The 27619-nt window shown below is 32.1% G+C and overlaps 1 protein-coding gene across 4 annotated transcripts in view; it reads right to left on the reverse strand.

The window, feature by feature from the left end:
* The window catches only part of LOC114336377 (equilibrative nucleoside transporter 3), a 180433-nt gene that overhangs the window by 79296 nt on the left and 73518 nt on the right, over positions 1-27619 (reverse strand). For all 4 annotated transcript variants that reach the window (XM_028286734.1, XM_028286733.2, XM_028286735.2 and 1 more), the window contains one exon: positions 5798-5970. In XM_028286734.1, the coding sequence (XP_028142535.1) occupies positions 5798-5970 (173 nt within the window). The remainder of the gene's footprint in view (positions 1-5797; positions 5971-27619) is intronic.

The raw sequence follows: 27619 nt of genomic DNA on the forward strand, positions 1-27619 counted from the left end.
CACGACCCCTCGCAGAGAGGGGTGGGGGGTAAATTTTAAATTTTAAATAAAAATCCCGCGATATTTAGCAAAATAAACATCAGATCGAAAAACTGCAAAATACACTTATTTAATATTTTTGAAAAATATATCGAATGGTACCAAACGCGACCCCCACGGAGGTGGGGTGGAGGGTTACTTTAAAATCTTAAATGGGAGCCCCCATTTTTTATTGCAGATTTGAATTCTCTGCATAAAAATAAGCAACTTTTATTCGAACTATTTTTTCGAATTATGGATAGATGGCGCTATATTAAAAAAAAACGATTAATGGAAATGGAAAATTAAATTAAAAAATGGCAAGCGCCCGCTAAAATGGAAAATTTTACTTAACTTTTTTTGGTTTTAGGACCTAATAATCACAACCCAATAGGTCCCCAAAGCGCTCGAGTGACTGCACATTTAGCATACTTTGCTCCCCTACCAGAAAATACGGCGTTACTGTGTAATTTTCAGGGTAAAAATTGCACGAAAATTTGGATCTAGGTTCCATTTACCCCCCATTTAGAGTTGAACTTGTTGGTTGGTTTTAGGTGGGGGGTGACAGTCACCCCTTCTCGGGGGTGAAAAACGCGCGTTTAAAATAAGTCCAGAAATGGATAAATTGACTAATTCTAAGCAACTTTTGTTTACATAGCGTTTTTTCACTAAGTTAATACTTTTTGAGTTATTTGCCAATGAATTTGTTCATTTTTCAACAAAACGGTTTTCGCAAATAACTCAAAAGCTAAGTATTTTGTAGAAAACAACATTCTTAGCAAAAATATAGCTTATAAAAAAGTAAAAAATGGCATATGTCCGTTGTTAGTATCACTCCAGAAATAATGGCCAGAAATAATTGAGATGCTTGTTTTGCTTTTAATTAAAATTACATTACATTTACAATAGTCCATTAACTGCGGTTTTTGCTCCGAATTTGAACTGTCAAAAAAGTGATATTGTGCCGATGTCTGCTTTTGGTCTGGGGGTGAGTTTCACCCCTTCTCGGGGATGAAAAAATATACGTTTAAGATAAGTCCGGAAATGGATAAATTGACAATTCTAAGCAACTTTTGTTCTATAAACTTTTTTAACTTTAAGCCAATACTTTTCGAGATATTTGCGATTAAGAATGTTTATTTTTCGACAAAAAAAAAAACGTTTTCAGACGGTTTTCGCAAATAACTCAAAAAGTATTTTATCTTCAAAAATACCCTGCCCATGTTATTCCCTTTTTCACGCCCAACAGCTTTGTGCTAAATTTTTGCTAAGAATATTTCTTTCGATATAGTCCATGTGATGAGACCACTCCCGTCTGAAAAACATTTCTAATTCGGTTTATCTGCGGATTCATATTCAAAAATGTCCCCTTTAAATAAATTTGAAGGGTGCCGGACGGAATTTTTGGGCATAAATTGTTTAAACAATTTTTTTAAACAAATACATAAGATCACCTTTTATTGCTCCAAAAAATATATTTTTAGATTTTTTGGGTCATTATGAACAAGAAAGGTATCTTGTGATTTTTGTCAAAAATTGACAGTTTTCGAGTTATAGGCGATTTAAATTCTAAAAAAATGCGAAAATACGCATTTTCGAGACTTAAAAACTATATTTAAAATAGTATTTTTAAGGGTGTCAATAACTTGGATTAAAGTTTAAACATTCCTTTTCAAGATTCCGAAGAGTGATCGGGTCTAACTTCAATTTAGACCGTAGTTTTTTAATTGTTAATTATGCGTGTCCATCCGGTTTTTTTGCCGGTGCGGCGGGCACTGTTTTCAAAAATCTCCTATTTTCCTCCGAAAAATATTTTTCTAGATTCTTTGGGACATTCTAAATAAAATAAGTTTCTTGACATTTTTCTCAAAAGTTACTAGTTTTAAAGTTATAAGCGATTTAAAATGCCAAAATGTGTTCTTTTGTCGTTTATCGGATTTTAAATCGCTTATAACTTTAAAACTATTAACTTTTGAGAAAAATATCAAGAACCTTACTTTATTTAGAATGTCCCAAAGAATCTAGAAAAAAATTTTTTCGGAGGAAAATAGAAGATTTTTGAAAATAATGCCCGCCGCACCGGCAAAAAACCGGATCGACACGCATAATTAACAATTAAAAAACTACGCTCTAAATTTAAGTAACACCCGATTACTCTTCGGAATATTGAAAAGAAATGTTTAAACTTTAATCCAAGTTATTGGCACCCTTAAAAATACTATTTTAAATATGAGTTTTTAAGCCTCGAAAATGCGTATTTTCGCATTTTTTAGATTTTAAATCGCCTATAACTCGAAAACTGTCCATTTTTGAGAAAAATCACATGATACCTTTCTTGTTGAGAATGTCCCAAAAACCCTAAAAATATATTTCTTGGAGCAATAAAAGGTGATCTTATGTATTTGTTTAAAAAAATTGTTTAAACAATTTCTGCACAAAAATTCCGTCCGGCACCCTTCAGATTTATTTAAAGGGGACATTTTTGAATATGAATCCGCAGAGAAAAACCGAATTAGAAATGTTTTTCAGACGGGAGCGGTCTCACCACATGGCCTAATATAATACTTACTTTTTGAGTTATTTCCGAAAAACCGCCTGAAAACGTGTTTTTTTTGACGAAAAATAAATATTTTCCATCGAAAATAACTCGACAATTATTGACTTAGTTAAAAAACTTTATGGAACGAAAGTTGCGTAGAATTAGTCAATTTGTCTATTTCCGGACTTACTTTAAACACGCGTTTTTTTAAACCCCGAGAAGGTGTGACTGTCAGCCCCCAAATAAAAGCAACCAACGGAAAAAATTCAACTTTGAAGTAAAGGGTAAATACAACTTAAATCCAAATTTTCATGCAATTCGGAGTTGACCCTGAAAATTACACTCGAAAATGGTCATTTACTGGGCTAAAACTACAAATCCACCGAGACATAGATGCTGATAACCATAACCGACTTCACTCCAAAAGACATCCAAAAAAATCAGTAAAGTGATCTGTGGAAGAAGAGTTCCACCTCAATAATTATTGAAGTACTTGTCTATCAATGACAAGGAATTCGGGGGAATATCCTTGAGCTCCCTTTAGAGGAAAAATTGTTGCCTCCCAAACAATATAAAATCTTGAAGATAAGAATTCTGCGATACTACATCTTTTCTGTTCTGTTTTGTGGCGTTGACTCGTAGACCATGAACGAAGATATGTGCCAAATATTGAAAGCGTTTGAGATGTGACTGTAGTCACATCTGGCTGAAAAATACTTAAGATCCCATGGACTGTCCGAATTATAAAAGAAGAGGTCCCCGGACCATTAAATTTTGAAAACTACAGTGCTTTCGTACACAGCTTCAGTACAAGCCATCCTATCGGGAAAAATATTTGAAAGGCAAGGACCAGGAGAATGAAGAAGATTCTGGTTAAAGAACCTCATAACCTGGTTCAACACATCATCCGTGCAGCGTTTTTGTGTTGCTGCAGACAAGTTAAAGATTGCCATGATGATCTTCAACATTCGTCAAGGGTAGACTAGGGATGGCGGTTTTTGACAAAACACCGGTTTTCGGTTATACCGTTTTTTTTGCTTACGGTTTAACCTGGTGGTTATAACCGGCCAAAAAAACCGGTTTTTGGAAAAGCCGGTTTTCGGTTTTTTAATCCAATAGGTTACAAAGTTACATTTATAATACACTTTAGTTTGCGATACTCCATTCGACTCGATATCAATATGATTAAAATTAGTACAATCGAAAAAACATATGTATTACTTTTAACACGTTTGTATATTTGTAGAATAGGTACATTTTAACGCATTTAATATTTCCTTTATGAGTGTATCGTTTTGAAAACCTGGCGAAATTCTTGGAGATTCGTATTTGTAATCAGTAATTCGATATTCATAGTCAGAGCATTATTTTTGGTAATCAGAAAAAGTCATTCACCCACTTTCAATGTCAAGAGTTAAGTGTAAAAAATAGATGATGTTTGCGCAGATCACTTCCTATGTAAATATTATGATTACAAATATCTTTTCAAGGAAATATTATAATAAAACTTAATAATTGTTTCTGGCTGATGTGAGATTGCACTTTCAGTTTGCTTATATATTTTATAAAATAAAATAAAATTTGAATTATTGTTTTGTTTGGAATAATTACTTGAGAATATTAATTATGATTGGGATCCAAAATAATACCTAACCTAATCCTAATCACCGTAAAAACCTAATAACCGGTTTTTACTTTAAAAAGAAAAAAACCGGTTATAACCGGGACAAAAAAACAACCGGTAAAACCGGTTATTGCGAAGTAAAAAAACCGGTTTTAGGTTTAAACCCGTAGGTTTTTCCCATCCCTAGGGTAGACACATCAAGAAGAAGAAGAATTTATTGGAATACATAATACATTTTTTTGGCTATATTGTTGGAGCCGAATTTGGTCGAGAAATTTTGTCGAAGCCGGAGCCGTATTTTGTCGAGACCACATCAACAAAATGGGGAGAGTCGTGTGGTCAATATAGCAAGAAATAAATCTCGAACCGGTAGAAGACATATCGGCCGACCGCGCAAAAGATGGAGTGACAACCTTTTATAGAGATTAATCCGGCAATAAACTAGTAGAATTGCTTATTCGCGGTGTGCAAGTACTTGGAAGGGAAACGAGAAACGACCGTGCGCGAGTCGCGGAGAAATATTGCAACTGTCTTAAATAATTCATATTGTCAATTGAAATTGCCAAATTGACGTATATTTCATACCTTCTGTCATTGAAGCAGAAATATTATATATTGCTCCACAATATTGATATGATATGCAATTATTATATAAAGGTAAATTTAATTAATTGTATTTTGCTAGCAGTACTGCATTTTAATAACTAATTTTATTTACTACATACAATTGTTTACATTTGCATAACATAACCTGCATCTTATTTTTTCTTCTTATTAGTTTTTTGGTCTATGGCCTTAACAATTATCCAGCAACCAGGACTAATATAATTGGCCAATATAATTAAAAGTGCGAATAAAAGTACAGAGCGTAGAAATAGAGGTCGCTTTGCTGAACTTGCACGGTCCCAATAAAGAGAAAAAAGGATGAATAAGATACAAAACCTTAATATAATTTATTTAGTTAGAATCACAGCGCTGTAAGAAAACGCAACCTGTCTTATAAAGCTTTTTATCGCTTCTCATTTGATTTCGGCACTTGTCTTAATCTCGTATAATATTAATATACAGTGATCAGCGCGCTATAAATAACCGGCAAAATAACGCAAAAGATGGAAAACATAATACATTGCGACACAAAAAGAGATGGAACTAGTGGAGACATAGTTTTCCACCTTTAGACGTGTCAAAGGACTATGGCAACTGTCACTGTGACAGTAGAATCTTATAAAATATTCCTGTCACAGATATCTAAAGGTGGGAAACCATGTATATATATATATATATATATATATATATATATATATATATATATATATATATATATATATATATATATAATCTTTAGACCTTCTACCCTCTCGGGTGTAGGTAGGGTGTTAGGGAAACCATATAATGTAATGTTAATTTATACGTTTATAACGACCATTTCCACCTCCACTAGTTTCATCTCTTTTTGTTTCGCAATTTATTATGTTTTCCATCTTTTGTGCTATTTTGCCGGTTATTAGCGCGCTCATCACTGTATACAAACTGTCACGTATTTTGACGTGAAATTCTGTAAAATACTCATAAGTCTAGGATAAAGACAGGTATTAAAAAACAAAGGAAAAACTTACCGACTGAGCTGTACTGAAAAACATAGTTGGCATGATATTCATAAAACCTAAGAGAAAACATAAAATGTGAATTATGAAAAAAGGATCATTGGGTTCATGTTCATCCTTTTTGTACAAACTAAGTTCTGCCTTTTCTTCATTTTTTTCATTTTCTTTATAGACTACGTGCGAAACTAAAAAAAAAAAGAAGAATGTTAATCTCTAAATAACGTTTTTAATACTCGTAATTTGTTAGGTGTTGTATAACTACCTATTATAAATTTATAATTTTTTTAGGAGAAATAATATTAATTATAGAGAAATATCAATTCGCTTATTAGAGGAGTCAATAGAGAACGAAAACATGCACTGCTTCGGAAAAATTTAAACAAGCTTATATTTTTCTAAAACTGTTTTGTTAGTTTATATACATGTTAAGGTAAAAAGTTCTATATACTCACAGATTTAGCCGCTAATTGTTTATTAATTGTTTAAACAATAACAATTGTTTTGAATAAATAATTTTAAAAATATCATTGAATTCATTATTTTACTTTGATAAAATATGTTTCTATTTTGTTTTTGGATTATGCTGAATCCGAATTATGGCATTAAAATTTGAAAATTCAAAAAATTTGAGCTCTTAAAATTGTCTGCGTAACTAGGAACCATAGGCATGGGAAACTTTTTATTATCAATTTTACGAAAAAAAGTTATTCTTTATAAAATGCTCTGCATAGTCTAAAATTAGAAACTCAACCATCAGATATCAAATTTTATCACTTTTATACGAGGTGTGTCAAAAATATGAATTTTGAGTAAAGTACCTTTATATTTCAGAATATCAAAAATTGTTATTATGAAAAGTTGTTTGGAATTAAAAACTGTGTTTTAATATGCAATTACATCCTTCTAATTGAAAAAAATTGCAAATTTTTCTCAAATTACGGATACAAAACATCATTTTGTTATTATGATAACTATTTTATTATCAATTTTACAAAAAAAATTATTCTTCATGAAATGCTGGACCTTGTCTAAAATCTAAGATGCAAGAATCAGATATCATTTTTTTTCAATTTTATACGAGGTATGTAAAAAAATATGAATTTCGCTTAACAGTTAAGTACCTTTATAATACTAAATTTAAAATCAAGATGCAGTAGAAATAAACAAACCAAGACACGTTAAATGCTACTAGAGCACTTTCGAATCATATGTTACAATGTATAAACTTTGGAAATCATGATTTGGCATTTACAATGTATACAGGGTGTAACGAAAATACAGGTCATAAATTTAGGTAATCACATATTCCGAGACCAAAAATAGTTCGAATGAACCTAATTTACCTTAGTCCAAATATGCACATAAAGAAAGTTACAGCCCTTTGAAGTTAAAAAATGAAAATCGATTTTTTCGAATATATCGAAAACTATTAGAAATTTTTTATTGAAAATGGACATGTATAATTCTTATGGCAGGAACATCTTAAAACAGAATTATAGTGAAATTTGTGCACCTCATAAAAATTTAATGGGGGTTTTGTTCCCTTAAACCCCCCAAACTTTTGTGTACGTTCCAATTAAATTATTATTGTGGTACCATTAGTTAAACTCAATATTTCTAAAACTTTTTTGCCTCTTAGTATTTTTTCGATAAGGCAGTTTTTATCGAGTTGCGGCTTATTTTTTAATATGTTTACATAAAAATTTTATGGGGGTTTTGTTCCTTTAAACCCCCCAAATGTTTGTGTATGTTCCAATTAAACTTTTACTGCCGTACCATTAGTTAAACACAGTGTTTTTAAAACTTTTTGCCTCTTTGTATTTTTTCGAGAAGGCATTTTTTATCGAGATATTACTTCTTTTTTAATATGGTTCAAAATATACCTAAAAATGTAAATCATAAATAAATTTTCGTATTATTACAAGTCTCCATAATCGTACTTTGCCATATACAAATATGTGGTGGATTTGACAAATATTCAAAATATCTCGATAAAATCTGACTTTTCGATAAAGTACTAAGAGGCAAAAAAGTTTTTAAAATACTGTATTTAACTAATGGTACTACAATAATAATTAAATTGGACGTACACAAAAGTATGGGGGGGGGGGGGGTTTAAAGGAACAAAACCCCCATAAAATTTTTATGGGGTGTCCAAATTTCACTATAATTTTTTCTTAAGATACTACTACCATAAGAATGCCACATGTCCATTTTCAATAAAAGATCTCTAATAGTTTTCGATATATTGGAAAAAATCGATTTTCATTTTGTAACTTCAAAGGGCTGTAACTTTTTTTATGTGCACATTTGTACTAAGGTAAGTTAGCTTCAATCGAACTATGTTTGGTCCCAGAATATGTGAATAAATTTATGACCTGTATTTTTGTTACACACTGTATACATTGTTAATTATGATGCGGGAGACCTCGTAGTAGCATTTAACGTGTCTTGGTTTATTTATTTCTACTGCAACTTGATTGTAAATTCAGTATAGTTCACAATATTTTAATTAGAAGGCTATAATTGAATATTGCAACACAGTTTTTGTTACGTCTTTAGTGTCCTCCTCTACGGAGTTGAAAGCTGGAGTCTGACAGAATGTGCCATAAACGGTTAGAGACGTTTGAAATGTGGTGTTACCGACGTATGTTGAGGGTCTCATATATACACCACACAACTAATATAACTATTCTCCAGATGCTAAGAAAAGACATAGAAATAATTACCACCGTAAAGAACAGAAAATTGGCTTACTTCGATCACATTATGAGTAATGAAAAATACCGACTGCTACAATTGATTTTATAAGGCAAGATTGAGGGCAGGAGATGCCCTGAACGTAGACGTATATCCTGGCTGGCCAATCTTAGAAAGTGGAATGGTCTAACGTCAACTGATCTATTTCGAGCTGCCTTAAATAGAATAAGATGGGTCAATGTGGTCGCCAACATCTCCAGAAGATAGGCACTTTTAGAAGAAGAACATAGTTTTTAATTGCAAACAAGTTTTCTTAATAACAATTTTCGATATTGTGAGATATAAAGGTACTTTACTCTTGAGCGAGATTCATATTTTGTGACCTACCTCATATAATATTCATAAAATTTGATATCTGATGGTTGTATCTTAGATTCTATATGGTGCAAGCATTTTATAATGAATAAAATCTTTTCGTAAAACTGATAATTAAAAAGTTACCAATGGGCTCCAAGTTACGCAGGCATACTGTATAACAGCTCAAAAAAGATTTTTTTAACATTATGGATTATATATGGATATACATTAAGATTTAACATCTGAGATTAGGACAGTTTGGCCTTCGCATTTCAACTGAATAAAAATGGTATACATTTTTATTTTTATTATAAATTATACCTGAATTGACCTTTAGCAGCAGGTTTCACAATATCAACAGCACATTTCAGTTAGGTGTTTTCTATGACCACCATGTATATTTTCATTAAATGTTTTAAATTAACTGTAATTAAATCATTTGTAAAGTAATAAATAATTTATTTATTTGTAAACTTATCATAGTTATGTTACAAGGTGAACATCTTAACATGATGATCGTGATTAGACTGGTGATTCCTTGCTAGTTTTCTTAGAAATTTCCTTGACATATTTTACATATTTATGAATTTTACTGAAATTCATTCTAAAATAACCTAATCACATGAGTATAATATATATTATTAGTTATGTGCATGATATTTTATTTACTTTGGCCATATTTCTAACGACATTTTAGATATATAATTACTGTGCCAATTATAGAGATAAGCAAATACTAAAGCTATATAAAGATTTAAAACTACTAGAATAAAGGTACTAGGCATTTTTTAGTTTATCATCCGTTTGCTTTAAGTCTAAAAAATATATTAAACTGTACTATTAATAGACCAGGGCATTTAGCACTAAAAACACTGGAATAAATCGATTTTTAAATACAGCACATAGAAACCTACAACACTTTTTGCATTGTGTTCAAGATGACTCCTGAATCTGGCCCTTAATATATCTATTTTGACATATTTACACTTTCGCATTTTTGGATGCATTTTATGCACTTTAAATTGTAATTATGCCTTTCCAGCAATTTTTGTATACTAGACTTTCTTCCTTATACCCTTTCAGGTGTCGGATTTGGGTTTAGTTTAGCTACATATGATCTATTTCCTGTCCATTTAGAGAGGTCACGTTCCATGTCGCTATTCCTATTTGTTCTGATTCGTCATTTACAAAATTAGTATTTGATTTTTCATTATTGTTGTAGTATTGCTACTACTACTACTTATACTACCTATACTACCAATATTTCCACCACCCATCCTATTTCTATTAATATGTTTACCATTTGAATTCCTAAATGTAATTTTATCACTAATCAAGTTTATACTTTTATTTTCATTGTCCAGTGTATTGGTAATCTCCTTGTTTTCTGATTCTTGTCTGGCCTCTACTTCGTCTCTTCTCTGTCGCTCTGCTAGTTTTTTGGACTGGCTACCTCCACTACTTTTTCCTCATTGTAGTTCCATCTCTATTCCTTACCATTCACTGTAATTTTGTTGTACCCAATTTTCACTGTTTTTCCTTTATCTCTCATCTCCCTTGCTTTGTCTCTTAGAGATTTCATTTTTCTTTCCCTTTTTTTGTAAGGTCCTCTGTTATCCATATTTTCTTGGGTTCAACATTATTTAGATTGTTCCTATTTCGTAGAATGGCTGTTTTTTCTTCTCCGTTTCCTAGTTCTATTAAGCATGTTCTAATTCCAATCTTACATGCTCTTATAATATTAAAATTTACTCCTAAATGCTTTCCAATTATATTTGTTGCTCTTTCTTTCAGGGGGTGCCGAATCGTCAGTATCTATTTATACTCAGTCAGTAACTATTCTAACCCACTAATAATTACATTATTTTTCCTTTTGTCTTTATCCATTATTTCTATTATTCGTTGAACTTCTTTTAAATGTTACCTTGTTACTGTTATCTTTTCTTTTATTTCTGTTATATTTTCTTTTTAAATCAATTCATTTTCTTCTATCAAGTCTTGTCTTTCCTTAGTCCATTCATTTTTCATTTTTTGGATTTCTAGTTTTTGGATTTCTTCTTCTTCATGTACCATCTCCTCTAAGAAGGTTGGCAACCATCACGGCAATTCGCACTTTCGATACCGCTGCTCTAAAGAGATCAGCAGAAGTGCAATTAAACCAAACTCTCAAATTGTTTAACCAGAAGATGCGTCTTCTTCCGCGACTCCTTCTACCCTGTATTCTTCCTTGCATTATTAATTGTAACAAGTTATAACGCTCGCCCCTCATAACATGTCCCAGATATTGTAGTTTTCTGACTTTAACTGTATTTAAAACCTCTTTATCTTTTCCCATTTTTCTCAACACCTCGATGTTCGTGCCTCTATCCACCCAACTTATTCTTAATATTCTTCTGTAGGCCCATAACTCGAAGGATTCTAATCTGTCTCCGAAACATCCTTCTTTAATGTCCAAGCCTCCAACCCGTAGAATAATACGGAGAACACGTAGCATCTCAGAAGTCTTATGTTTAAAGAAATTGTAAGGTCCCTGCTACAGAGTACTTTTTTCAGTTTGTTGAAAGCATTTCTTGCCTGTCCTATTCTTGCTTTAATCTCTTCTGTGTACTCATTAGTTTCATTAATTATTGTACCCAAATATTTATATTTTTCAACCTTTTTAATTTGTTCTCCATGTATTGTTATGCTTTCTTGGCGCTGTTGAGCTTTTGTGATTACCATAAATTGTGTCTTTTTTGCGTTTAGGGACAATCCGTTTTCTTGGCTGACTTCTACCACTCTGTCAACCATTTGTTGTAAATCTTCAAGACATTCGGCTAATAAAATAGTGTCGTCGGCAAACCGTATATTATTGATTGGTCGGCCATTTACTTTTATTCCCGTGGTTAGGTCTTCTAGTGCTTCCTGGATTATTTCCTCTGAATACAAATTAAACAAAGTAGGAGACAGGACACAGCCCTGTCTGACGCCCCTCTCAATCTGTATTTCATTTGAAAAGGCGTTGTTCTCTCTTACTACAGCGATCTGATTATAATAGATATCACTAATGATCCTGATGTCCCTCATATCTAAGTTTTTCTTTTCAAGTAATTCTATAAGGCGGTTATGTCTGACCTTATCGAAGGCTTTGTTGTAATCCAAGAAACACATATATATATATTGGCTGATTAACATCCATGCACCTTTGCACAAGTACATTTACAGCGAACCGGGCTTCCCTCGTTCCCATTGCATTTCTGAATCCAAATTGTGTGTCGCTTATGTCCTGCTCAAGTTTGTTATGTATTCTCCGGTGTATAATTTTTAAAAATATTTTGAGTGTATGACTCATTAGACTTATTATCCGGTGGTCTTGGCATTCTTTTGCGTTTGGTTTTTTTGGCAGTGTTATGAACGTTGACAGCAGCCAATCTCTGGGAATGATTCCTGTACTGTATATTGTATTAAATAAGTCGACCAATATTCCAATTTGCTGTTCTTCTATTAACCGTATTATGTCTACAGGTATTTGGTCAGGACCTGTTGCCTTGTTGTTCTTTGTTCGCTTTATCGCCTCTAATACCTCATCTTCTGTTATGTCTGGGCCGTTGTCGAACTTTTCCTGCTCTAGTACTATCTCAGTCCGTTCGTCTTTAAATAGCTCTTGAATATATTCCTGCCATCTTTTAAGCCTTTCACCGACGTCTATAATTATTTTGCCGTTTTTATCCAGCAGTATGTTTGATTTTTTCTTAATATTTGTGCCTGTTATTTCTCTAATTTTCTTATGAAGGTTTAAGTTATCATTTTTCTCTACCAACTGTTAAATCTCTGCGCATCTGTCACTATACCATCTTTCCTTTGCCTCTCTGATTTTCTCCTTATTTCTGTGTGTATAATATTATACATGTTTTTGTCTTTGGTTTTATAAGATCGCCTTGCTTCCATGAGATCTAGAATCTCCTCGGTCATCCATTCATTTTTATTCTTAATTAGTTTAGGTGTTAGTGTTGTCTCACATGTGCGGATAAGAGCATCTTTTAACATGTGCCATTTCCTGTTCGCATCTTCAGTAGGAATAATTTCTATTTTGGTGAGCTCTTCTTTAATTTTTAGTGTGGCTTGCTCTTTTGTTGATGGATCTCTCAAACGAGATACTTGTATCGTCTCTACTTTAGTTTTAACCACAGGGTTCTTTAGATTAATTCTAAACCTTCCTACAACTGGGTTGTGATCTGATCTCACATCAGCTCCAGGGTATGATTTTACTGATTTTATGGAATTTCGGTATCGTTTGCAGATGAGAAGGTAGTCAATTTGGATTTTTGGATTTGGATTTATATTATTTACTTTTTCATTATTTTGTTTTATCTCTTTTAGTTCTTTTATATCACTTCTGGTCTCCTTATTTTCTTCCTTCATTTCTGTTTTTAAGTTATTTATTTATGTTTTAATCTCCTGCTTCAGTTCTGCTAATATGTTCTTTATTTTATCCATTTCTTGTTTTTCTTTGTCGTCTTTTTGGGGTAGTGTTCTTATTGTTGACTTACTTTTCTTAAATACTTGCTCTTCGTCAATCGAATTATCATGCTCCGTGTTGCTCCTTTTATTGTTCATTCGAGTGGGATTAGGTATACCCGTAACCTTATTTTATTTAAAGTTGGCGTCAGGCAGTGCCTTCCACCTCGACGGTTCAGAAAAAACAGTGCCTACCAACTTTAATTTAATTTATCTTCCGCCTGATTAAATTTTCCAAAGCCGTCCCTGACTTTTATATTTAATTTTGCTACATGGCTGGTCTGGTGCTGTGTTTAAAAATCGATTTATATTGTGCTAGATGTCCTGGTCTATATTATCTGAAATACAGGGAAAATAGGGGAAACAATACAGGGAAAACTAAGTATTGGAAGAAGACGCAACTCCTGGCGCAACAATCTGAGAAAGTGGTATAATTGCAATTCCATCGATCTGTTCAGAACTGCAATTGCAAAAGTGAAAATAGTTATGATGATTACCAACTTCCTTAGATGAGACGGTACCTAAAGAAGACGAAGAACATAATATCTAAATCTATAAACAACATCCAAAGGAGGAAACAACTGAGTGAAAAGCACTCAAATTGATGAAGACTGGGAGAGAAGACTCAGACCCCGGAATATAGTAGTTGAGTTGACAACTGAGTATAAGAAAACCCTCTTGAGCTGTTCCCCCCATCTTACAGAAATTAAAAACAAATAACGCTGAATTACGAGCTACTTATGAGCTTTCATATCGCGCAGATTAGAAATTTTAAAAAACAAAGTAAGTTATCAATCGAAGTAGCACAGAAAACAACAGTAAATATATCGTTCCCATACCACCAGATTGACAACAGGTGGAATACTTTCTTTGGTTACACCTCCTGATCAGGGCCGCGCCGTCCACGTGTGCAATGTGTGCGGCGCACACAGGCGCCAGCAATCCTTACACATTTACCGACCTTGCCACCCTGTATATCTCAACTAACTAACTTCGTTAGCAAAAGTTTACAATCAAAAACAATGAATATGCAGCCTGCCTTACAAGCTTTACAAGAGTTAAGGGCGTAGGCGCAAAATTTCGCGCTAATGTGTTTTAAATTCTTTCGTTTCTTTCAAATCCTGAGAAAACTAATAACTATTTTTGAAAAATTTAAACCCAGAATGAAAGATTGCATCCATCATTACCGAGGGTCGACAGTCCCTGAAAATTTCTATAAGGTTTATTTTAATAAGTTGCAGAGGTGAAAAAAAAAGAGAAAATTTAGGGTGATTTTTAATTTCAAATATCTCATTCAAATAAAACTTTTTGGTCCTTTTAAATAAAACTTTCGGCCCTCGGTAATAATGTAATCTTTCATTATGCGTTTAAATTTTTCAAAAATACTTCTTAGTTTTCTCATGACTCGAAAAAAATGTCTGAATTTAAAACACATTGGAGCGAAATTTTGCGCCTACGCCCTTACAACACTTCTTGTACTAGTTTCTGATAGATAGAAAATTTATTGATTTTATTACTACAGCAAATGAAGCTGCAGAGAAACTGGATGTGGTGCCCAGTTTTCAACCAGCCACACAGTTACGGCGTCGGAATAAGAGTAGACAGTTTGATTACGAACATAAAAACGAACCGATTTTTGATCCTAAAATGTTATACAAAGTTCATTTCTTTTATGGTGTTCTCGGCCAAGCATTAATTTCAGTAAATGAAAGATTTTCTATATTGGAAAATCATGTTGATTCTTTCAAATATTTATATAATTTGCACGACAGTACAGAAAACTCACAATTAAAACTTTTGTGTAGAAATTTGTAAAAAAATGAGATTCAATGATCATCTAGATATAGAGAGACGATTTGTTTGAAGAAATTATACAGCTTCTGCCTTTGTTAAAAGAATTAAATAATGATGTTTGTAAAATTTTAAAATTTATATTTTTAAACGAGTTTACTGCAGTTTGCCCAAATTTAACAATAGCTCTTATCCAATAGCACCATATGGTGCTATCCTCAATAGCATCATCATATTATAAAAAGATTTTTCGAACTGAAGGCGCAAAAACTTAATTTTTTAGGTATAGACTCCGAAACCGGTATAGACTCTTCCTGCCCTCTCTGATTTAACCAGAGTATTATACAGCTGCTGCATTTTCGTGTTGCAAAGAAATTGAAAATGTTTATACATTTTTAATTCATTTACTCTTTTGTAGGAGTATTAAGGAATCTTTCTTGTTGGAAGGTTTATCACACTGAGCAGATGAGTTGTGAATTATTTAAAATTCTCTCATCTTAATTTCCTCGGCATCCTGTATTATTTATAAATTTTGAAAATCTCAGGAGGTGTAACCAAAGAAAGTTTCCACCTGTTGTTAATCTGGTGGTATGGGAACGATATTTATTGTCGTTTTCTGTGCTACTTCGATTGATAACTTACTTTTTTTTTCGGTAGATGGCTTTAGTTCATCCGTGACATTTCTTTCTTTGCAATTCGGAAGGGCCCAAAGTGTGATACCTGGAGAAATCGGAGAGAAGAGGATATGGGACTACTAATGAGGGGGAAAAGACCTCCGAAACCGGAATAGACTCTTCCTGCACTCTGCGATTTAACCACAGCATTATGCAGCTGCTGCATTTTCGTGTTGCAAAGAAATTGAAATTGAATCGATCTCTTCGGCAAAATTACGAGCTATTTATGAGGGAACTATAATAGACGAAAAAGGAAAAATACAAAAAGAGCTGAACAACAGAATTACTAAAACATCACGACTAGATCACTCCCTGAATAGAGGTTTCATTAGCAAAAGAGAAATTAGCAAGGAGACAAAAGTGGCAGTATATAAGACAATATACCTCCCTACTCTGCTATATGGAAGCGAAACATGGACGCTAACTGAACGGAAGGAGAGCAAGATACAATTTTCGGAAATGAAGTTTTTGAGAAGAGTAGAAGGAGTTACGCTAATGGACAAGGTAAAAAATGAAACGATAAGAAACAACCTAGATGAAGTGAGTGCCAACAAAGCAATAGAAAGCTCACAACTAAGATGGTTTGGTCATTTGAGTAGGTTAGATCCACATAGGCAATTCAAGGTAATTTGGGTCAATTTGGGAAGCAAAGGGAATTGGTACAAGGAGAAGAGGAAGACCATGTCAATAATAGAACGATGCTGTGAGAAAATCACTACAAAGCATAAACCTCACACGGGAGGAAGCTAAGAGAAGGACATCCAACAGAAAACTTTGGAGAGAGATGATTAGGAAGTAAAAACAGATTTCTCGAAACCTCACGGTAAAAGAGAACCGGATTACACACACATATATATATATATATATATATATATATATATATATATATATATATATATATATATATATATATTATGAAAACGTAAAAATATTAGAATCATTAACAAATTACAAAGATAGGCTGTTTCTCGAGATGTGTCATATTAATCTAAGTCAAAATTCTATTAACTATAAAACTGACACGAGTAACCTTAGTAACATATATTGCAATATTCTAAAAACTTCAAAGTAACATCAAAAATAATTTTCAAAATAACGTCAAAAAATACCTCTAATAAATTTAATCAATAACATCCATAAAAATAGTTAATAGTTTCCCAAATTAATCATATAATGTGTTGGCATGTAGTTTAACGATTCCGCTCTGTAAGTTTTGATTTTTTTTTGTAAGTATTTTTTAATTATTAATTGTTTCTTATTAAAATTTTAGTGTACTCCTGAAGAAGCCAATAACCATTGGCGAAATATAGAGTTTTCGAGAAAATAGAATCGTTTTTAATTTTGACCGCAAAACCTGATATAAAACATCTTTTTTACTAACTAAACGGTCGATAAGATATAAAAAAAAAAATACTATATATATATATATATATATATATATATATATATATATATATATATATATATATATATGATTATTAATATGTAGTGACTGTTAATAATACAAAATGAATAATTTTGGGGAATGCAGTCAATGTGTTTTGGGCTGATTAAAAGAGAAACACTTTGAACTTTTGTCGAGCTTTCGGACAATTTATTTCCTTTATCAAGACAATCTAAATTTATATTTTTTAGAAAGAATTTTTATGTTTTTAATAAGTATGTTAGTTATTTTGTAAACCACGAGCAGTAAGTTGTTATTTTTCTAGTTTTCATCTAAATTTAAACATTTGTATTTTTAGATTGTCTTGATAAAGGAAATAAATTGTCCGAAAGCTCGACAAAAGTTCAAAGTGTTTCTCTTTTAATCAGCCCAAAACACATTGACTGCATTCCCCAAAATTATTCATTTTATATATATATATATATATATATATATATATATATATATATATATATATATATATATATATATATATATATATACAGATATATTCTGTCAATCTGGCACCATTTTTAAGCAAAACATGTCAATGTCGCACCCAATTTGACGATGTGGCACCCGATTTTGGGTGCCAGTACGACAGCGTGTATATTTTTGTCCTAGGAGAGTACAAGTGTTCCTAATGCAGATTATGTAAAAAACGTAATGGTGCCAGATTGAGACTTTTTCTAAACGGACATATTGATTTGTTCAGGCATTTTTCGATAGAGGGCGCTCCATTTTCGATAGAGGGTGCTCTTTTCGATAGAGGGATTGGCACCAATAAAAAAAGTGGCATAGTGGCACCATAAATCTGACAACCCCGCCTTTCCCTAATATAACCTAACTCATGTTACTTGGCGCCGATTTGTTATACCGCTTAAATCGCTGCGATCAATGGAGATATATATCCGAATCTATGTAATAAAGTATTTTCAAAGGTGCTCTTTGTGTGCAGTTAATCAAAGTGAGTGCAATAAACAATAAATTGGATGTTAACATGAGAGACAGAACGAAAAGAATACTTAAATTATTAGACGGCAAAGTACAAGATAACTAACCTAACCTAATTATAATAATAGTAATAAAGTGTTAACTTTATTAACTATACACTAATGGTAGGCGAGCCCAAGCGGGAATTTTTGCAGTTACTCGAGCGCGTCAGATTATCATATGGGGAGAAACCTCGTACCCTGCAGATGTACGTCTACTATTGGCTCTTACAGGGGAGTTCGTTAAGGGGCGCTCGAAAAAAATCTATCCTTAAAAAAACTCCAAATTGTCAGATTAAGTTAAGGTAAGTTAAATAAAAGAAAAATAGTGTATATTTCAAAAATCTGACGATTTGAGCCGGGCGTAAGGAAATGGGCGAGTCCCAAAGTTTCACAAGAAAAAAGCGAATATTTCGCGAAATAAATGACAGATCGAAAAACTAAAACATTTGTGCTCAATATTATAGTTTTTGTTATTGTGCTTGTTATCAAATTAACTTAGGGAATCTGAAATTCTGATTGTTAATAAATAAATATAACAAAAAAAATATGTTTTAAAAATCTATCGAATGATACTATACACGACTTTCCACGGAGATGGGGGGGGGGGGGTAAATTTAATATTTTAAATACGAATCCCTCGATATTTCGCGAAATGAACATCAGATCGAAAAACTGTAAAATACACTTATTCAATATTTTTGAAAAATCTATAGAATGGCACCACACATGACCTCCCACGGAGGTGGGGTGGGAGGTTACTTTAAAATCCTAAATACTTTTATGCGAAACATTTTTTCGAATTATGGATAGATGGCGTTACAACCGGAAAAAACGATTGTTGGAAATTGAAAATAAAAATTGAAAACTTTACTTAAATTTTTGGTTTTGGGACCTACTCTTCACAACCCAATAGATCCCCAAAGCGCTTGAGTGACTGCAAATTTAACATACTTTGCTCCCCTACCACAAAGAATACTCTAAAAGCATTAATTTTTTTCTTGTAAGAACTGAGTCATTCTATTGCGGAATGAAGTGGAGAAACTAACGAGGTTTTTTATCTAATCAAATTTTTTATTTATTTGATGAAATAGAATCGCCAAGATAAATGTACAGATTTAAAATCCATATATGTACAGAGAGATTCTAAATTATGGAATAAATTCATTTTATGGCCACTTGGAGAAAAATCCCGAGACAGGTCGATTTTTAATATTAAAGTATGATTTTTTGACATATATGCCATAATAGTAACTTCATCCATTAGGGCGTGACGACGTAATCGATGATTTTTTTAAATGGGAATAGGGGCCGTGTAGTAGCTCATTTAAAAGCTTATTTAATTCTCTATTCGGTAATATAAACATAATCCTTATTTATAATGGGTGGCCAAAAAAATTATTTTTGAATTAAATTATTTGCTGCAAAAAGAAGAATGTATGTATTTTAGTTAACTCAAAATACATTCTACTACTGTGAGAAAAGAGAAGAATATGTTTATTTGATAATTAAACATTGCTTTTCGCTTAAGTTAAATGTTCAAACTGCCAACAAGTAGGTGAGTGGCTGTTTGACATTTAATTTATGCGAAAAGCAATGTTTATGTATGAAATAAACATTTTTTTTTATATTTTCTTACATTAGTAAAATGTATTTTGAGTTAAATAAATTACATATCTAATTATATTCTTCTTTTTGTGCCAATTAATTTATTTCAAAAATATATTTTGGCCACCCTGTATAAATAATAATGTTATTGTTTATATTACTGACTAGAGAGTTGACTAACCTGTTTCCATTTTAAAAAAATCATCGATTACATCAAACGCCCAAATGAATGAAGTCGCTATTATAGTATATAATATGTCAAAAAACCATAATTTAGAAATAAAAATCGACCTGTCTCGGGTTTTTTTCTCCAAAGTGGACTGTTTTCGATAAATTGAATTTTTTTTTTTTTTTTTTTTTTATTTTGGCTTAGACTTACCGTCATACTGCCAGACACATAAGGAATACAAGTTATCAAGTTATACAAAACAGGTTTAAAACAAAGATAACAACTAAAAGGTATTAAGTAACACTAAGCTTAACAGCTAAAACTACTAACTACCAAAGGTATTAATTAAAAATGTTTAAGGGAATTATAATGATAATTTGCTGTCTTTTAAAAAGTTAATTAAAGAGTTGTATACATCTACAGAACCAAGTGATAATAAATATAGTATATTCCAAGGAGTTGCTACTTTACATTTTAATAAATCATTTATTAATTTAGATGAGTAAATTGTATTTTTAGAACAACCAAAAAATATATGATCTAAATCACTTTCCTCTTCACAATGCTCACATTTATCATTATCCAAAACCTGTATTTTAAATAAATGCTTTGGATAACATGCGTGCCCGAATCGTACTCTAATAATAGAAGTTATGTACTTTCTAGAAGCTCTACAAGACTTGTACCAAGGAAATTTGGGAATATCGGACTGAATTAACGAGTATCTATTTTGATTCACAAAAGAGTATTCCTTCCACTGGTAGCTCCACTCCCGATGCAGTGTTGACTTGAAAGAGATTATACTATCAGTCAGTGTTATTTTATGTAGAATACTGGTATCGGATGAAACGCTTTCTTTGGCTAATAAGTCGACATACTCATTATGTTCAAATCCTGCGTGTGCTTTAATCCAGATAAAATGTACATTGATTCCTTTGGTTAAAAGATTTTGTTTAATATGTTTAATTTTATAAATGTATGGGCAGTCTTGGATGTTTGGGGGTCCATATTTACCAAGAGATTTCAATACTGCTAAGGAGTCAGACAAAATTATAATATGGGCGAAATCAAATTCAGCTACATATAGTAAAGCTTCATATATTGCAATAGCCTCTGCTGTATAAATCGAAGTCTCCGGTTTCAGTTTGAATTTCTTTTCTATATGTCCCGATGGTATAAAAAAGGCGCATCCAGTTCCATCTGCAGATTTAGACGCATCTGTATATAGAGCTATTGACTCATTGTAACTATTCGTTATGGATAAAAGAATATTTTTATTTAAATATATGTTTTCACTATAATTTGGTACAATAATATCTGTAGGAGAAAAGAAAGAAGAGTACGCGTAGTTTTTGAATAAGTCGTTCGTTTTATCTATATTTTTTAAGAGTACTATATTTTGATTATAAGCTTCACACAGTAAGGGAGATTTCTTTTTTTGCCAATATTTATTGGTTAGATCATGGCAACTTAAAGTCACTATTTTTTGGTATAGAAGAGGGTTAATTAAGTATACTTTCATTAAATATTTTTTGGACAAAAAACTTCGTCTTAGATTTAAAGGAGGTTCCAAGGCTTCCAAATATAAAGCTTGTACTGGAGTGGATCTCATAGCTCCTAGACATATTCGTAAGGCTGAATTCTGTAAAACGTTGATTTTGTTTAGTAGTGCATTACTTGCTGATCCATACAAAACACTACCGTAATCGAAAATAGATCGTATGTAAGCTTTATAAAATAATAAACTTACTTCAACATCCGATCCCCACCAAGTTCTATTAATTGATTTAAGAAAGTTTATTCCCTTATTACACCTGTTCAACATGTCGTCAATATGTAACTTCCAGGTCAATTTTTGGTCGAGTATCATTCCAAGATATTTAATTTTATTTTTAAAAGAAAATTTATGCCCACCTAAGGTGATTGTGCTAATATTAGGAAAGTTATGTCTGGTAAATAAACAAACTTGTGATTTACTGCATGATAATTCAAAGCCATTTTCAATAAACCATTTTTTATGGAGACCATAGACACTATTCAAGTTTTCAATGGATTGCTGATATTTCTTGTGTTCTGTGTACAAACAGAAATCGTCAGCATATTGTACAACATTAAATGCAATATTGTTAATAGTGATGTTGTGTAGATCTGCTGTGTAAATGTTAAATAAAATAGGGCTCAAAACGGAGCCCTGAGGTAATCCTTTATTATTAAGTCTAGGGCCTATAAGAGTATGATTATTTTTTAAATAAATTATTCTATTTTTATACAGGTTTACAATGTTAGAAGCAAACTGTGATGGAATATTAAAAAATGTAATCATTTTTTCTTGGAGAATTGGAAGAGAGACAGAGTCATAAGCACCTTCGATGTCTAAAAATAAAGCGGGCACATAACTGTTCCTGGAAAAACTGTTCTGAATGTCTACAACAAGAGTTGTTAAGGAATCTAAAGTTCCATAACCTTTTTTAAAACCATGTTGGTTAGCGGGTAAAGGATTTTGATCCCTTAGCCACCAATCCAACCTAATCTTAACCATCCGTTCTAGAGTCTTCAATATACATGATAATAATGATATCGGTCGGTAAGCTTCAGCTAATTTAGGGTCTTTCCCCGGTTTGGGAATAGGAACGACTATAATACGCTTAAAATCTATTATGCTGTTGCCTTCAATAATTATCTGGTCAAATATATTTAAAAGTAATTGTTTTGCGTTATCTGGTAAATGTTGTATCATAGGATATTTGATTGCATCGTATCCTGGTGAGGTACTAACGCGATTATCAAGGGCAAATTCTAATTCAGTTCTCGAAAAAGGTGTAAGGAGAAAATGATTCTGATCAGATGGAAGCGTTTTAGAATTAATAACATCTAACTGGTTATTTACGTAAGGTGGAGCTATTTTATCGAAAAAATCGTCTACCCATGAATTACTTAGAGGTAATGAAAAATTAACTTTTTTCCTATTCATTTTTCTTGCTTGATTCCAAATAAGACTAGATGGAGTTTGTTTATTTAATTTTGAACACCATGCAACCCAACTTTGTTTGGCCTTTAATTTCAGGAATTTTTTGACACGAGCATTTACTTCTTTGCATTTACAAAAATTTTCAGGAGAAGAATTGTTTTTATAGTTTATTAATGCCTTCTTTCTTTCTGCAACGGATTGATCACATTCCGAATCCCACCACGGAGGGGGAGTCCGTTTGCATTTAAATGGTTTATATTCAGAAATAGATTGTTTAGAAGCTTCATTAATACAGTCAATAAGGAAATTATATTTTTCTTGGGTATTTAAGGATGTGTGAGGTTTTTCGTTAAATAAGGTATCAACAAGCTGAGAGTATAATGACCAATTTGCTTTTTTAATGTTCCACTTAGTACTGGGATAAATGGTATTAGCATTAGTTCCCAAGACATCGATCACAACCTTTATAACGAAATGATTTGATCCCAAGGTATCAAGATCTACAGACCACGAAGTTTTATCAAAAAGGGATGGTGAGCAAAACGTGACATCAATCATGGAATCTGAGTTTCCTGGACTCGTTTGGCAAGTTGGTTGTCCATTATTCATTACTACATAATCTAAATTCTGAATTGTCTCCACAATTTGATGGCCTATATTATCATTTTTATATGAGCCCCACAAAGAATTATGTGCATTCATATCTCCTCCAATGATACAAGGGTGTTTTAGTTGAGAAAATAACTTATCCCAATCTTCGGTTTTGGTTTTAGTTTTTGGGCACCTATATACAGAGAGTAAACTTAAATAACTTTGTTTATAGTTGATTTTAATACCACAAGCAAGCAAGTCTTGAATATAATTTTTTTTAATTGTTATGCGCTCAAAAGGAATACCAGTTTTAATTAAAATAGCAACTCCAGAATAGCCGTCATCGCGATCTTCGCGTATCACATTATAACCTCTATAAATATATACAACATCCCGTTTAAACCAAGTTTCACTTATTAAAGCTATGTCAATATCTTCGGTTATTAAAAAGTTAATAAGGCTGTTTTTGTTAGCAACAGCTGATCGAGCATTCCATTGTATTATTTTGAGTTTAGATTTGTTCGTCATTAGATGAGTTATTTTTTAAAATATTATCTAGAACATTATTAATACCTTTGGCTAACAAATTCATGTCAAGTGATTTTGCCTCTTCTAAACAATTAATATTTTGAATAAAACTTGAGAAAAGAAGTACTAAGGAATCTACTAACTTATTTTTATCATTGTCTGTATTAGGAAAACTTTCCTTATTTAAGGGAGGTAAAGGTTGAGACGGTCCAAATCTGAATAGGATGAGATATGGTGTAGGATCTTCGGAAGTTGGAGATGATACTTTTCTTTTTTTATTTGCACTATACTCAGTGCTTGATGTACTACAGCTTGGTTGGCTAAAACTTTTGGGTTTCTGTAGGTGAGGCCTCAATGGCTTGAAATAAGGAGATGTACTAACTTCAGAGGAGTTAGTTAATTTTGGAAATTCTTTGTCTGAATTTGACAATATTTCAAATCTGTTATTAGAAATAAGACCAGAAAATGATGAGTCACTCAAATTTTTTGCCTCCAAATATGAGATTTTATGTTCAATCATGATATTTTTTATTTTTTTTTGATGTTCGAAAAAAGGACAGTTTTTAGAGATCGATATATGCTTATCAGTTTTACAGTGTATGCAATACTTTTTTGTTTCATCACATGTATGTATGTCATTTTTAATTTGTCCACATTGTATACAGTATTCCTGTGTACCTTTACACTGTCTAGAAATATGTCCATATTTGAGGCATTTATAACATTGCGTCACTTTACCCAACAATTTTTCCACTTGGAAAAATACATAATTTATCACAACATAGTTTGGCAAACAATTGCCTTCAAAAGTAATTATAACATTACGTCTAGGGACGTATTCTGTATTTCCATCCTTTTCTACTTTCCTGTGCATTCTTTTAATATCAATAATTGGTGAACTAGAGCTCATATATTTTTTCAAATAGTCAATATTATATTTGGTATCAACATCGCGTATCAGTCCTTTGATTTCCAAGAGGTGATTTGGAATGTACGCTTTTAAATTATCGTCCTTTAAGTGACTATTATTGACTAAATTGTTTGCATCCAAAATAGATTTGAGGATTACTTTAACACGGTTTCTTCCTATACTTTTAATTTGCTTAATATTATTAATCTTTAATTTTTGATGTAAAATATCTGCAACAACCATTGGATGCAAACGGGAAATATTCTGATCATTGGTCTTCTCAACATAAACACAACAATTTTGAAAGTCGTAACTATTACAATTAATATTAAAAAGTTTTACCTTCCTTGTAGCAGAAGAATTTGTGGTGATAGTTCCTGTATCCATGTCTTGATTACTATCACTAATAACTTCAGCAGTATTTAGTTCGCACATTGGCGTCTTTTTTATATTCTCCCCCATCTGGGGAGAATATTTTCACTTTTGTATCACTATTCTACAATATGTAAATGTTTTTACCCACGATGAAATTTAAATGTTTTAATTGTCACAAAAACTGCGAGCTGAATGTCAATATTTAGGTACGTTTAACCATGGCCAAATTTTAAACTGTTCACACAAAAGTTAAACACCGTGAAAAGAAGCCTAGGCTGTTTAACCCATAGGACTGAAACTTCTTATCAATGATAATTAAAACCACTATAAAATTAATTTAAGTTAAACTACTAAAAAATTAATTTTTTCTGGAGCTATTTTAGATGCAACCGTATTTGACGTTTATTAATGTCGATAAATTGAATTTATTCCATTATTTTAAACATCTCTATACAGGTGAGTCCACGAGTCTTTACCCGTGCGTCATCTTTTCAAGTTAAAGCATACGAAATAAGTCGGAAATTTACTAAACGCAACAGCAAGTAACAGTAAGTAGCTACTGTTCCAATCACGCGTTAAGATTTGACGTTATCAAATAAATAAAATGGCAAATGTACTTAAGTTTTGCTTTAAAATTTTGGTGCAGAATTACAGCTACATTTGAAGTAGCTTAATAAATTATTTTATTATCATTGATTAATAAATAAATAAGCAATTTATAAAAAAATTTAATAACATATTTCCTTTTTGATATTTTATTCACTTTGGCGGAACATTGAACACAAGCATTCCTTAACTGTGTCAATGAGGTTAGTTGTAATTTCAAACTCCAATATAAAATTAGTTGGGAAAACAACTGTTTGTATACTTACTATAAAAAACTTCAACAAACTGACAGCCATAAATGTAAAGAAACCAAAACGTAATTGTACTTAAAATATGTGAAAACATCCCCAATCGTCTTTTTTGTACCTATCTCTTTTCATTGTACTGAGCGTAGATCGTTCATAAAAATAACATGTGTTTTTACTTAATAAGAGGCGGTAACTGGTTTGTTATTAGTTTCATGCGTGGAACAGAATGATGCTAGATAAAAAGTATGTGTTTTATCTCGCCAGGTATTAATAAGACACAGGCAAAGACTCGTGGACTCAAGTGTATTTACAGTGATGAGCGCGCTAATAACCGGCAAAATCACGTAAAAGATGGAAAACATATTAAGTTATTAGATAAAAAAATGAAACTAGTAGATGTGGGAAGTTTAGCGACAAAAACCTATAAATTTACATTATATTTACTGTTTCCCACCTTTAGACGTATTGCACGAGTTTAGCAACTGCCACTGTGAGAGTGACTGTTTTAGTTGACATTCTTCTCTGATACGTCTAAAGGTGGGAAACAATAAATAGAGTTTAAATTTATACGTTTATATCGCTAAATTTCCCAACTCTCTTAGTTTCATTTCATTCAAGAAACAACAAACCATGGTTTTGTCAAGAAGTCAAAGAACTCGCAGAACAAAAGAGAACATGTGTTACATGTGTTACAAAAGCACCTGAACGCAGCAACAACGTGCCATCTATATAGAAAAAACAAGCAGAATAAATTCGCAAATAAGAACAATAAAAAAAAAGCATTGAATCAAGTTTACAAGTGACATGGATCACTACATCTACGGCACACAGAGGAAAGTTTGGAAAATGCTAAAAAACAGAAAAAAAAACATAAATTAATTTGTACAGACAATAGGGATACCAACTGACATACGGGATAATATTTTAAAGAACCCTACGAGGGTGAAGAAGCCAATGACGGGCACGATTACAAAACAGAAGACAGGTATATAACTAAAGAAACTGAAGGAGAAGCGAGAATGATGATCTTAAAGAATAGACGATCGCCAGGTACTGATGGAATACCGAACGAACTGCTGAAATACAGCGGTCAGAAAGTCACTAATTATTGTCTCACAACATTGTTTAACAAAATTTTAGACAGAGCAGAGATACTACAAGATTGGCACACTAGTATCACAATACCCATTTTTAAGAAAGGACAAAGATCATATGGGGACAAGTACAGAGGAATAACTATCTTAAATACGACAATGAAGTTATTCACAGGCATATTCAAGGATAAATTGGATTCACAGACAAAGAGCAGAGAAGAACATGAAGGATTCAGAAAACACAAGTCGACGACAGATGCAATATTTGTTTCGTAGACCTAACGAAAGCATTTGACGGTCATA

This window comes from Diabrotica virgifera, chromosome 7 (genome assembly GCF_917563875.1).
Source record: "Diabrotica virgifera virgifera chromosome 7, PGI_DIABVI_V3a".
NCBI lineage: Eukaryota > Metazoa > Arthropoda > Insecta > Coleoptera > Chrysomelidae > Diabrotica > Diabrotica virgifera.